Source organism: Ictidomys tridecemlineatus, chromosome 15 (genome assembly GCF_052094955.1).
Source record: "Ictidomys tridecemlineatus isolate mIctTri1 chromosome 15, mIctTri1.hap1, whole genome shotgun sequence".
NCBI lineage: Eukaryota > Metazoa > Chordata > Mammalia > Rodentia > Sciuridae > Ictidomys > Ictidomys tridecemlineatus.
In genome coordinates, this window is record NC_135491.1 from 1,868,983 (window position 1) to 1,881,715 (window position 12,733).

General features: G+C 57.8%; 3 protein-coding genes across 12 annotated transcripts; all 3 read right to left on the reverse strand.

Moving 5' to 3' along the window:
• Positions 1-25: 25 nt before the first annotated feature.
• Ccdc106 (coiled-coil domain containing 106) lies at positions 26-9,324 on the reverse strand. Of its 4 annotated transcripts, none has more exons than XM_078031390.1 (6): positions 9,198-9,324; positions 3,060-3,134; positions 2,826-2,933; positions 2,558-2,734; positions 1,012-1,218; positions 26-493 (listed from the first exon to the last, which is right to left on the reverse strand). In XM_078031390.1, exons 2-6 carry the CDS (start codon positions 3,088-3,090, stop codon positions 177-179), a joined length of 840 nt encoding a protein of 279 aa, XP_077887516.1. In that variant the 5' UTR covers positions 3,091-3,134; positions 9,198-9,324; the 3' UTR covers positions 26-176. The 4 variants fall into 4 exon arrangements, with proteins under 4 accessions (XP_077887516.1, XP_005342267.1, XP_021577026.1 ...); XM_005342210.5 differs by lacking the exon at positions 9,198-9,324 and adding an exon at positions 3,772-4,051; XM_021721351.3 differs by lacking the exon at positions 9,198-9,324 and adding an exon at positions 3,716-3,809.
• Positions 4,713-9,330, reverse strand: Znf581 (zinc finger protein 581). 4 transcript variants are annotated; one of them, XM_078031395.1, is made up of 2 exons: positions 9,198-9,330; positions 4,713-6,392 (listed from the first exon to the last, which is right to left on the reverse strand). In XM_078031395.1, exon 2 carries the CDS (start codon positions 6,371-6,373, stop codon positions 5,780-5,782), a length of 594 nt encoding a protein of 197 aa, XP_077887521.1. In that variant the 5' UTR covers positions 6,374-6,392; positions 9,198-9,330; the 3' UTR covers positions 4,713-5,779. The 4 variants fall into 4 exon arrangements, with proteins under 4 accessions (XP_077887521.1, XP_013221581.1, XP_040135187.1 ...); XM_013366127.4 differs by lacking the exon at positions 9,198-9,330 and adding an exon at positions 6,972-7,217; XM_040279253.2 differs by lacking the exon at positions 9,198-9,330 and adding an exon at positions 6,737-6,963.
• Znf580 (zinc finger protein 580) lies at positions 7,274-9,334 on the reverse strand. 4 transcript variants are annotated; one of them, XM_078031398.1, is made up of 2 exons: positions 9,198-9,334; positions 7,274-8,243 (listed from the first exon to the last, which is right to left on the reverse strand). In XM_078031398.1, exon 2 carries the CDS (start codon positions 8,229-8,231, stop codon positions 7,713-7,715), a length of 519 nt encoding a protein of 172 aa, XP_077887524.1. In that variant the 5' UTR covers positions 8,232-8,243; positions 9,198-9,334; the 3' UTR covers positions 7,274-7,712. The 4 variants fall into 4 exon arrangements, with proteins under 4 accessions (XP_077887524.1, XP_040135189.1, XP_040135188.1 ...); XM_040279255.2 differs by lacking the exon at positions 9,198-9,334 and adding an exon at positions 8,780-8,913; XM_040279254.2 differs by lacking the exon at positions 9,198-9,334 and adding an exon at positions 8,767-8,903.
• Positions 9,335-12,733: the final 3,399 nt, after the last annotated feature.

Genomic DNA, 12,733 nt, shown 5'->3' on the forward strand with positions numbered 1-12,733 from the left:
CCCTCCTAAGAAGAGCTGGGCCCAGTTTATTCCAAATTTTTTACGTTTCTTTAATTTAAATTCTCTGGATAACTCTGACTCCGTGGAGTGCGGTGGCAGCCCTGGGGGAGCGGGCCGCCGCAGGTGGGGTGGGGTGGGGTGGGGTGGGGCGGCAGGAGGGCCGCGCGAGCCGGGCATCACCGCTTGAAGCGGTAAGTAATGGGCAGCAACAGCTTGCTCTTCTTGAGGGCCTGAACCTTCTTGAGCGTCTCGTCGTCCAGTGCCAGGAAGCAGCGGCGCGAGTACTCAAGCAGGCGCTCCTTGGACGGGTCGAACTCGCCCACCTCGGCCAGCTTCTCCGGGGCCACGATGAGCAGCTCTGCGATGGGCGTGGTCAGCGCCACTGTGTTACGGTCCACGCGGTGGTGCTCGAAGGCCCTCGACATGCTCTTTAGCTTCTGGAAGGTACCCAGGATCTTCTTATAGCGGCAGAGAACCCCATCAGCGTCCTTCACTGCGAAGCCAAGGAGGGCAGACAAACGGACAGGGACAGAGAGAAATATAGGGAAAGCGGAATAGGAAACAGGAGGGCGGACATGGGAAGGGGTGAGGGACACACAGGAAAGGAAATGGAGGCAGGGAAGAGAAGATCAAGAAGGCAGAGCAGGTGAGGGCAGTGGAGAAAGACAGGGAGCACAGAAAGCAGGAGGAAGGGAGCGCACGGGAGAAGGTTGGGCCAGGGGGAAGTTGGAGAGGGCAGGCCAGAGACAGAAGCAGAGAGGGCTGTCAGCCATGCATTCCCAGACCCGCCCACACCCCTCCCACTTAAGTAAATCCGCTTTTGAGCACCCTATGAGGAAGGCCCTCCTCTTTCTGAGGAAGACACCAAGGTCATGAAGTTGGGGAGAAGGCTGCGGGATGCACCCAGGTCTGGTCTTTTTACACACGGAGAGGCTAGCTAGGTCGGGGCTCTGCGGAAGTCACAGCGCAAGTCTGGGGCCCAGACCTCTAGGACACCTGCATCCTGCTCACCCCGCTGTCTCTCCCGAGCCTTGGGCTTCCCGAAGCGTCTCCGGCCTGCATTTCCCTTCTGGTTCCGCCTCTTCCTCTCGCCCGCACTGCCTTCTTCAGACACCCCGCTGAGTGAGGAGGCTGGTGATTCAGGGTCTGAGGCCTCACCACCAGCCCTGCTGTCCCCCTCAACCCTCCGGGGCCCAGGCTTCACCCGGCAGTGGTCCTCTGGGGAGACAGAGACACATGAACTGGGACTGCAGACCTCACATCACTGGTCCCAGGGGAAAGAGAAAGGGCCTGAGCCCCTGGAGATCATATCCCACAGTGAGAGACTGGACGCCCCCAACCAGGGTGCCCCCACCAAGACAGAAAGTCAAGGAGTGCATTGCACATGGTGGTGACAATGCTGAGTAGAGTAGGCCAGCTGAACTTAAGAGGAGGTGGGCATGGGTGGACCCCTTTCCCAAGCTCCTAAAGTTGGAGGCCTGGAGGAGGGCTGTTCCAGAGGTCTGGGGACCGGGACTTCAGGCAGATCTTAACCATGTGGTGGGGTTCCCATGAGGAGAACGGGCTGTCCAGGGACCCAGAGGAATCTCCAGAGTGTTGAGTATTGAAACTCAGAAGCCAGAAAAGGCCTTGGTCCTGGTGGGTGGTGTCAGACCCCTAAAAACCAAGTTTCTGGCTAAGGATACCCAGACAGCAGCCGAGACCCAGAGAGTCCTGTCATCCAAGGCAGTCACCCAGGATGAAATCCTCTGTGTAGAGAGGCAGGAAAGTACAGATCCATAATCCTACGGTCACTAGTAACAGACCTCAAACACCACAGGACCCTTGCCCAGGCTTTGGAGGCAGTTACCAGCTACGAAGTTTACAAGGAACCCAGTTGAGGTTGGGAGATGCACAGAGTTGAGTTCTCCAAGATGGGCTCAAGATCTGGCAAAGGGAAAGCCCTGACTCTCTAGGGAAGGGCTGGAATAGTGGTCAGAACATTGCCAACAGGGCAATCCACAAACTGGCCTTGGGAAGCTGCTGCTGGCCATGAATTACAGCAGAGTAAGGTGAAGGGGGTTGGGAGAACAGATTCTATGATCACCAAAAAGGTCCCCAGGTTAGAGGCTGAGTCCACTTGCAGAGAGTTGAAGCTCTTTGAAGAGGAAGGAGCATTAGCCAAGATAGGGGACAGGGTAGGTAGGAAGACAAGTCACTTTGGGGCACAGAAGGCTGGAGGCCTGGATGCTTGAAAAGACAGCTGGGATGCAGGGCAAGGTCCCCTGAAGAACCCAAAGGACTGCAGTGGTCCTCTAGGGAAAAGGAAGAGGAACCTGGACTCAAGTTCCAGATTACCCTAGGACACAGGGGCTGGGGGCTGATGGGGTGTGGGACAGTCTACTGGAAAGGAAGAGATCCTAGGGGATGGGAGGTCCTGGATTTCAAGCAAGATGGAAGCTGAGCAGTAAATTAGCGGACAGGACCAAGATGCCAGGACCCCACCAAGCCAACCACACAGTGGGGCCTCAGCCTGTGGGTGGGACGGATTGGGGGCAACTGTGTCAGTGCCCCCCACCTGTGTCCATCCGGGCAGAGGAGATGAACTTGTCCAGCTGACACCGCAAGAAATCCCTCTCTTCTTCCAGGTCCTCAATGCGCTTCTGCAGCCAGGAGTTCCTCTCCAAGGCCATGTGCAGCTGAGCCTTGACGCCGTTCATTAGGGCCAGTGTGGGGGATGCAGCCTCTGGAGGCTCTAGGGACAGCAGGGAGGGGAAAGGGTCCCCAGTCACTCACCACCACAGGGCAGCACCCCAGCTAACCAAACCTCCAAGCCCTTAGCTCACCATCGAAGTTCCCCCGGGAGGGGCTGAGGCTGTAAAAGATCTGTGAGTCTAGGCGCTGCGCCTCATCAAAGGGGATGGAGATCTCCAAAGCCTCCTCGTCCTTCTTCACTGTAGAGGAGAGGCCCGTGGTGGTCCCCTAGGGATGACTCAGGGCCTCTCACCACCCCCAACCACAGCAGCCGGGGAAGGAGGGACAGGGATGATGGGCCAAGTTGGGGAAGGGAGGCTCCTCACTTGTCCACCTATGGATGTTTCGGTCATTCATAACGAAGCTTCCTGCAGACCCAGCAGCTGAGCGCCTCAGGGGCACTGGACAGAAACAGCAGCCACAAGTGGGGTCAGTCCTGGCCTCACTCCTCGGAAATGAGAAAGGACCTGGACTCCCAGGTCTGAGGGAGGAAGGGACCTATACTCCAGACTCCTCTTGAATGAAGGTGCTGAGGACCCAGACACAGGTTCTGGGGAGAAGTTAGCTGGGGCCGTGGACCCCTGTTATATAGGGAGAATTGCTGGGTTCCCCCTGGGATCCACACAGCAGGGTCACACTGGCCTGAATGTGAAGGGCTCCCACCACGGACCATTTTCCGCTCCAAAAGAGCCTTAGGTACAGTGAAGGGAGACCGCCCCAACTTCCAAGCATGGGGTGGCAGTCCAGCCCACACCGCTGCCTCCTCCCTCAGGCACCCCACGCCCCTCCCCCGCACTCGCGTGGGCAAGCAGGGCCTTTTCCCCGTGGCGGGGGACACGTGCACAGTGTGGGAGAAGGTCACGCGTGGGGATGCGCTCCCCCCCGCCCCCGCCCTTTGTCCCGCGAGTGGGAGAGGACAGTGATAGAAAAGGGTCCCAGCAGGGGCGCGCTCAGGCCAGGGGTGCGAATGCGGCCACCATACCCCACCAATGGCTTCCCGGGGTCCGAGGAGCCAGGGGGCTCCCCGCGCTCACCCACCCGCGCGCGGAATCCGGCCCAGGGACCGACGGTGGAAGCGGCGCCCCTGCCTGGCGCCGGGGAACGTCTGCAAAGTGTCACAGGGAGCGGAGAGAAGCGCCCACCCGCGAGCACGCAGGGGATGGGGGGGGTCGTCTCGGAACTGGGTAGCGTAGCCGGCAGGGAAGCGGGGACTTGCCCCGTCCAGCCTGCCTGGAGCGCCTCCTCTAGAAGTCCCAGCGCCCAAGTGAGGCCCGCCGTTTGCGCGGAGGCTAAGGCCGCACTTGCGCGACGGCCCCTTGAAGTACTCCCCCCGCCTTCCCACATAGAACAGGCAGGGAACGTCAAGAAATTCCCATCCTGAAGAGCTGGCGCAGCTCCGGGGGTCCCCCAGTGTCTAGTCGACTGGGGAAGTCGCAGGGAGAAGGGAGAAGCAAGCCAGGAAAATTGAAGAGAGGAGAACCCGCTCTTAGCGATTCTCCAGGAACTAGCTGGTATGATCCCATCTCTCTCAGCCAGAACCCAAGGTTTCCAGGGATGTCGGGCCAGGATGGCAAGTGGAGTGAGAGTTACCCCTCACCTGGAAGTGAGGTCCAAAAACAGTCACCACCAACCCCATAAAGGTGACCAGGAGCTTGCTGTGGAACAGTTGGAGTCCAGTCCCCAGCCTCCATTTACTCACCTGTTAAGTGGGGAGATTACAATCCCAACTAGGTTCCTTGTGAGAATGCTGAGATGACGCACAAAAACTCAGCCTAATACCTGGCCACACACAGGGCTCAAGATCTCAGCGCTGTTGGTTTTATCTAAGGTCAGACAGAGGGATGTGAACAGTCCCTGGGACGTTCTTTCCCACTCTGGGGAGTGCATATGGGACATTAGTTTTTCTGCCCCAAAAGAGGTCGGAACAGGAAAGTAAGCCCAGCACAGTGCCTGGCACAAAATAGGCAAGGAAGATGTGCTAAGAAGGCAGATATTTATTAAGCTCAAAGCTCAATTTCACCTCCTCTCCTCCCATTCACCAGGAGTACCTGTGCTCTGGGACTGTGAAGCCCTTATGAGTGCAAGGTTTCAACCCTTCGAAGAGAGTCTGAATGTCTGCTCCAAGCAAGAGAACTGCAACCATCCCCCTCCTGCTTCACTTACAGATAAATTGCAGCCTGGATCAGAAGGTCCAGGGGGAGCCATCTGCCCTAGATCAGTGTTTTCCAAACTGCAGGTTCATGGGCAGAGAATTTAATATAGTAGGATGGACTCTACATTTAAAATAAAAATAGTAAAAAAAGAAAAAAAAATCAAGGGGCCCTGCACATACTAAAGGTGGCTATTGTTGAAGAAACTCCTTTTACATACATTTTGTGTATCTGTATATTGGGCTTCATATAAAACATGTATGTTACAGTGGGTTATGTTTAAAGAAAGTTTTAAAACACTCTTCCAGATGACACAAGTCTTCAGGAGGTGAGATGAGCCTGACCCTAGGGCAGGCCAACAGTCCTATTCCCTAACCAGGACAGCCAAGGCCCACAGGAGGCAGGTTCTACTAGGTGGTGAGCAAAGAAGGTCCAAGATGCAGTCTCCAAGAACAAGTGCTCAGAGTGGGAAGCTGTTTATTGGGTGTCCAGCCTCAAGTCCTGGTTGGGAAAAGAAGGCAGGTCTGGACCCTGCCCAGTGTCAGTATAGTGGCCTCAGGAAGACAGTGGGGCCTCCCAAGGGCTGCTTTCTTGAAGAGGCAAGTTTTCAGGCACAACATTTTCTCCCTTGGCCCCTCCAGTCAGGGCTCTATCATGGACCGCCCCAGGTCTTCAGAGCCAAAGGACCCCATTCTGTGTGAGGGCTCACTTGTGCCCATCACAGCTCTAAAGCACCGAGCTGGAAGCAATAGCTTAGGGATTCCTCCTCCAGGAAGGGAATCACTTCCAGCGGAGGCCAGTTTCATCTGTGTCCAGGGCCCTGAGAGCAGGCCTGCACCTCCACAAGTGTCTCAGGGCTTCAGTAGTCCTACAACCCTGGGATGCATGATACCAGATCATGGATGCTTCCACCGGGCATGCTTCTGCAGCGTGTTCTGCTCCATAAAGCGGCGCGGGCAATGTGGGCACTGAAACGGGCGCTCGCCGGAGTGCACACGGCTGTGCTGGGCTAGCTCCCCCGCATCCCGGAAGCGGCGAGGGCAGAGCGGGCAGCTGTGGGGTCGCCCACCACCGGCTCTGTGAATGGAGTGGTGCCGTGCCAGGTGGCTGGCCCGCTTGAATGCCTTCCCGCAGGTGTCACACTCGAATGGCTTCACCTCTGAGTGGGTGATGCTGTGTCGCTGAAGGTAAGACATGTACTCGAAGACCCTGGAGCACACAGGACAGCTGTAGCACTTTTTCTGCGCAGAAGCCCCATCAGCCCCAGGCTCCCTCTGCGACTCCTCGTCCACCAGCACTGTGTAGGGGACACCCTGGGTGTCAATGAGAAGGTAGTGGTTGGGCCTTGGAGGGGACGAAGTCTGGGGAGATCCAGTGGAGGAGGAAGGTCCAGGTTCAGGGGACCTGCCTGTCCGAGGGGAAGGGGCCTCCATGGCCTCAAAAGAGGGAAGCGCCAGGGGCTGGGGGCAAGGGGACGGCAGCACCAGCATCCGGAGGGGTGGCTGAGGCCTGGTGGATGGGAGAGAGGATGAGAAGTTTGCACAGCACAGAGGAGCACGGAACCACAGCTTCAGTTCTTTCCCCTCTATGTGCCCTACCAGGACCTCTGCATTTTGCTGCCCCTCAGTCTCTCTACCCAGTACTGTACTCTGTGACCCTCTGCAAGGCAGGCAAGGTTCTCCTGTCCTCTGGTCTCCACTGCCCACCGTACTCATAGGCGCTCTCTCTTTGATGCACAACCGGGACCTTGCTCCCCTTCCCCCTCTGCCCTTCTCAGGTAACTGCCCCTCTATGGCTCTGGCCTCTCCCAGGCTATGGCCCGAACCGGGTCTAGGTGAGGGTCCATCCTGTACCTCCAGGCTCCCTCTAGTCCGCGCCTCTCCACCCCACACCTCTTCCTAGGCCCTGGAGCTCTCCACCGGCCCGCCCCGGTCCATGGCCCTCGCCTGCCGCCTGCAGAGCCTTTTGGCGCCACCAGCTCTCGGAAAAGCCGGATTGGGACGCCGCGGGCCGGGCCTCCCAGCCCAGCACAGGTGCCGGGCACGGCGGCCCCGCCCCCGCTCGGCTCCCTCGCGCCCCGCCCCGTACCCGGTGCAGCAGCCTCTAATGTCCGGGCGGCTCCAGACGACCCCGAGCTGCCTTCGCAGCTTCAGGCGGCGGCGGCACGGGGACCTCTGGATGTCCCCAGGAGCTGGCGGCACTGGGTGAGGGGAGCGAAGGTCGGGGGAAAAAGATGAGGGTCCAGGGGAGGACGGTGGAGGCGGGGCACCTGAGAACTAGGGAATGGGCGCCGGCTGGAAACACACACCGAGAAGAAGGTTCCTGGGTGCCCAAGGTCCGGTCTTAACCCCCTGCCCCGTCCCAGTACACACCAAGTAGGAGCCTGAAAGTGGAGTGAGGAATGTTTATTGAGCAACGAATTGGGGGGGGGGGGTCATGGGCAGAAGGGGGAGGTACTGAGACGAACCAGACCGTGCCGGTGCTCTTTTCTCTGCCTTCTATGCAGACAACAACCATTCACCACTTGAGAGAGCCGAAAAACAAGGCTCAGAGAGATCGCGTCGTTTGCAAAGGCTCACAAAGCACAGCCAGACAGGAGCCCAACTCCTACTGGCTCCCAGGCCCAGGGAGGGGCAACAACTTTGGTCTACATCACACAGCTAGGGGGGAGGGGGAGGAAGGAATGCTGTTTCTTCCTTTGGGTACACGGGGAAACCGAGGCACAGGGTAAGGCAGTAACCTCGGCAGAACCAGGGAGTGTATGTGGGAGTGGCGCTGTGTGGGTCAGACGTGGTGGCCCAGAGAGGGCAGGTCGGCGCAGGTTCGGGCTCAGTGCAGGCGCACGTGCTGCGCCAGCTCCGCGGCGTCCTGGAAGCGGCGCGGGCAGAGCGGGCAGGCGTGCGGAGTGCCCGCACGGGCGCGGTGCGTGGCCCGGTGCCGCGACAGGTGGCTGGAGCGCTTGAAGGCCTTGCCGCAGGCGCCGCAGGTAAAGGGCTTGAGGTCCGAGTGCGACACACGGTGGCTTTGCAGCCGAAGCGGGCTGGCAAAGACACGGGCGCACTCCGGGCAGCTGTAGCCCTTACGGGGGCCGGGCTCTCCCGGGGGCGCCTCGCGCTGGGGCGGTCCCCGGGGCTCCTCCTCCAGCTGCACCGTGTACATGTAGGGGACCCCGTTGGCGTCGATGAGCAGGTGACGGCCCAGCCGCGGGGGCCTGGGCCCCGCCGCTGAGGAAGGCGTGGATGAGGGGCCTTCCGCCTTGGGGAATGGGGGAGCCTTGGGGGGCGGTGGGTCCATGACCTCCGGAGAGGAGGACCGAGCGTGGGGTGGCCGCGGCGGCAGCAGCAGCATCTGGAGCGGCAGCTGGGAGCGGCGGAGGGGAGAGAAGTTAAGATCGCCTCTTCCTTTCAGGAAAAACTGTCTAAAAGGGAAGGCGTCCCCATTCTCGCAGCCTGTCACCCTTTCCGCGCCACTGACCTACCGCTCTACAAAATAAGAACGCACTCCAGCCCAGATCTCCAGCCTCCCTCCATCTGCTCCGGGCCACTCTAACCCGGCTTACCAAGTCCCGCTCCACCCTTCCCTTCCTCCTGGCTCTCCCTCTGCAGCCATCGCCCTCCCGTTCCCCACGTGGGAACCAATGTCAGAGCAGGGGTGTCTCCTACCTCACCCCCCTAGCCCTGTGGCCTCCAGGACGTCCCCACCTGTCCATTCCTGTCCCCACCGCTCAGCTGCAGCCCGGGCTGCGTCTTTCCCTCAGGGTCCCCACCTACTAGATGCCCTCGGAGCCTCCCCATCTTGGCCACCCCAGGTACTTCCCCAGAGTCCTACTAACCCAATTCCCCACTTTCACTCAAGGCTCCTCTGCTGTCCCCGCGAGTCGCACCTCAAGGCCTCACCCTGCTCTCTCCACTTGGCCTCTCTTCATCGACAGCCCCTAGGACGCCTCACCCGCTTCCTTTTGTACATCCAGCCCCCCACCTTGCTCCCTGCTCCGTCCCCCCGAGGGTGCCCCCGCCGCTACCGATGACACCGACATCTTTATTTCCTCTCCCCCGGGCCGCCGCCCTCTCCCACAGGCCCCTCCCGAGCCCCGCGTCCCTCCTTCGGGGTGCAGCTGGCACGCCTCCCCTCCCGCCCCTCGCCCCGGCGGCCCGGCGCCGGGCACCTCCAGCCCCGCCCCGGCCCCCGCGGCCCCCCGCCTCCTCGCCCCGCGGGGCGCCCTGCCCCGGAGCCTCTCGGCGGCGGCGGCGTCCCCGCCCCACCGCCCAGCCCGTCGGCCCCAAGGCCGGCTCCTCCCCCATCCCTGCCCCGTACCCGGTGCAGCGGCCTCTCGGGTCCGGGAGCGGGCCGAGGTCCCGGCGGCCCGGGCTTGCCCTGGCGAGCGCCGCGGTGGGACCGAGCTTCCGGGCAACTCCGGGCCGGCGGCGCCGGGTACGCGGGACTGGGGCGCGGGGGCGCGAGGGGCGGCGGCGTCCCTGGGAAAGGGCGCCGGCGGGGAACACGCGCGCCCCGCACGAAGGTTCCGCCGCCGAAGTCGGCCCCTCACCGGGGGACAGCGGCCGAGCTTCAAGAGGCCTGGAAGACCTGCCAAAGGCCCGGCCCGGCCCGGCTCCCCTGCTCCGGTCCACCTCCCTGGCTGAACAGTTCCGTCGTTCTGAAGGCCCTCAGGGATATTTCTGTCGATGGAGCAAATGGGGAGACAGAGGTCGAGGCCAGCCGTTGCTCTGGTGTGAATAGCCACGATTCTCCCGTCCGCAAATGGGGAAACAGAGGCCCAGGAGGCCAGTTGCCAGATGTGCGGGTGGGAACGTGTGATATTTTGGGTGGGCACATGGGGAAACTGGGCCTGGAGTTTGCTAGATTTATTGGTGGGGAGGTGTGATACTTTCTTGTGGACGCGTGGGGACCTGAAGCCCAGAGTAGGCCGGTCACTGCTGTGTACAGAGGTGTGAAGTTGTGCGCTTCCCACCCAACACGCGGGAAAACCAAGGCCCAGAGAAGGCCAGGCAGTGCGGGATATGCAGGGGGGAAGGGCGGGCCTCCCCACCCGCAGGTGGGGAAGTGGCCGCCCTGCAGCAAGCCTAGCGCCCAGGTGCTTACTGCCAGCGGGCTGTGCGTCGGCAGAGCTTGGGATGGGGCCCGGTGCGCCTCCCTGGCACACAAGCTCTGGGAGGCCCCGGTGTCAGCAGTGCATGCGGGGACCCTCTCGGGCTGCTGGAGCCCTGGCCCAGGCGTACGCTGAGAAATTGCAGGGTGCGAGGAGAAGTGATGAGTAGGTAGGCGCTTCACACACAGCGCGGCCAGGGAGCCACGCATCACCGACACAGGAGTGGGGGCAGAGCGGCAGTAGCAGCTGGACTCAGCAGAGGAAAAGAAGGGAACCCTTCTCTCGTGCCCAACTCGAGGACCAGAACCTGAACCCCAGCTCTCCTAGGGAGCTGTCCAGCACATCTCTAATGGCAGCAATGCTCTGCCTACTCCATGAGGTCATAGCCACTAGCCACGTGGGGCTCTTGCTCACCTCAAATGAGGTTAATGCCTCTAAGGATAAGTACAAATTTGACTTAAGTCCTCAATTTAAATCTATATAGCCACAGTGGGTACTAGCTACCTACCCTATGGGGTCACTACATATTCCGCCCTCAACCAGTTCAAACTTGAAGCCTGAGGGCCAAAATGGGATCATTATGTTTGATTTGATTACAAAGGGTATTGTGGTGGTGGTGATGGTGGTGGTTGTAGTTTTGGTTTGGGGCTTTTTATTCCACTATTCCAATATTTCAAATTTCAAATGCCAGAAAGTGCACAGATTCGAATTCCCAGGCACACATGGAAATAAACATCCCCAGATGTGGCAACAATCAGCTGGAACTGAAAAAGTCTCCTGTCTTCTCCAGAAACCCTCAAGTGATCCAAACAATTTTATATTAAGCTAAAATTAAAGCTCCCTTAACCTTGTGCTGTGTAGAACACTGAGCACCTGACACATCTAATCTGCAATAAAATGTGCTTAAGTGCAGAATTCCCTACAGACTCCAAAGATTCAGTGTTGGGGGCGGTGGAGTAAACTATCATGTGAATAATTTATATATATATATATATTTTTTTCTTTTGGGTACCAGGGATTTAACTCAGGGGCACTTGACCACTGAGCCCCAACCCCAGCCCTATTTTGTATTTTATTTACAGACAGTTTCTCACTGAGTTGCTTAGCACCTCACTTTTGCTGAGACTGTCTTTGAACTCAAATCCTTCTATCTCAGCCTCCCGAGCCACTGGGATTACAGGCTTGTGCCATTGCACTCAACCTAAGTTTTATATTCAATATTCTGAAATACGATTTTGGATACATACTGGTTTACATGAGGTATGTATTAAAATTAATTTTTTAAAAATTTTTTGGAGTACTTGAGGTTGAAGTCAGGGACAATTGACCACTGAGTCACATCCCCAGCTCTATTTTGCATTTTATTTATTTTTTTTAAAAGAGAGAGTGAGGGGGGGGAGAGAGAGAGAGAGAGAGAGAGAGAATTTTTTTTTTTAAAGAGAGAGTGAGAGAGAGGGGGACAGAGAGAGAGAGAGAGAATTTTAACGTTTTTATTTACTTTTTTCTTAGTTCTCGGCGGACACAACATCTTTGTTGGTATGTGGTGCTGAGGATTGAACCCGGGCCGCATGCATGCTAGGCGAGCGCGCTACCGCTTGAGCCATATCCCCAGCCCCAGAGAGAGAATTTTTTAATATTTATTTTTTTAGTTTTCAGTGGACACAACATCGTTGTTTGTATGTGGTGCTGAGGATCGAACCCGGGCAGCATGCATGCCAGGCGAGCGCGCTACCGCTTGAGCCACATCCCCAGCCCCTTAAAATTAATGTTGCATACTCCTTTTCCTTTTTTTAGCATAACTACTAGAAAATCTAAAATTTCATATGTGGTTCATTCTACTTCTACTGTACATCATTGCCTTAGATGACCTCCTGCTTTGGTAATTTTATGTCTAGAACAGCCATCCCTGACACTGAACACCTGACACATCTAGGGGAAAGGGAAGTAGTAGGGACATTGGAGACTGGTAAACTAAGGGCCTGCCTGGTCTAAAGGGCTCTGCCCCTGCTCTGATCACCTGACCCCCCTCACCCGATGTTCACTTGCCTGCACATTGGAGACACTTGAGTTTGTTACCCTTTCTGCTTTCTGGGTCACCATTCCCACAAACTTCAACTGTTCCTTCTGTCTAACCAGGCTTCTCAACTTCAGCAGTGACATTTTGGGCTGGATCATTCATTCCGGGCCCATCCTGTACACTACAGGATGTGGAGCACAATCCCCCAAGCTCTAGTGGTGACAACTCAAAGTCTCTCCACATTGCCCAGTGTTCTCTAGGGGCAACACTACTCCTGGTTGAGAATGACTGGTCAACAGGAACAGCTACCCAATCTGAGTCTCCCACCCTGATCCTGCTCTCAAGTTTCCATTAACTAGTTGCACCCATGAGAGCTATACTCGCCCCACCCCAGTATCAGAAAATAGCAACAATGACCAATATTTATTAAGCCCTTATTCAGGGACAGTCATTGCTAATGTGCAGAACACTCAAAGCAGACTCACCAACTGCATGCCACGAGGATCCCTATTTTACAGAAGATATCACACAGTGGTCAAAGATCACACATCTGAAGGTGAGACGGCACCTGCATCTGCCTGGTCCCAGGTTAGGAAAGGCCATCCTATTGGTTGGCACCTCATACTTCTCCCCAACCTACCCCGTCAACATTGACTCCCAGCTCATAGCAACACTCTCTCCATCACCCGTCCCTTCCTCTAGCCCCTTTTCTCCGTGGCAGTACCC

Excerpts from the sequence above, each read along its gene's own strand:
- Ccdc106 (XM_078031390.1), bottom strand. The coding sequence starts at position 3,090 with ATGAATGACCGAAACATCCATAGGTGGACAA. Across the intron at positions 2,735-2,825 it reads CTCCCGGGGGAACTTCGATG|AGCCTCCAGAGGCTGCATCC; the intron begins GTGAGCTAAGGG and ends TGCTGTCCCTAG. Across the intron at positions 1,219-2,557 it reads CTCTGCCCGGATGGACACAG|AGGACCACTGCCGGGTGAAG; the intron begins GTGGGGGGCACT and ends CTGTCTCCCCAG.
- Znf581 (XM_078031395.1), bottom strand. The coding sequence starts at position 6,373 with ATGCTGGTGCTGCCGTCCCCTTGCCCCCAGCCCCTGGCGCTTCCCTCT.
- Znf580 (XM_078031398.1), bottom strand. The coding sequence starts at position 8,231 with ATGCTGCTGCTGCCGCCGCGGCCACCCCACGCTCGGTCCTCCTCTCCG.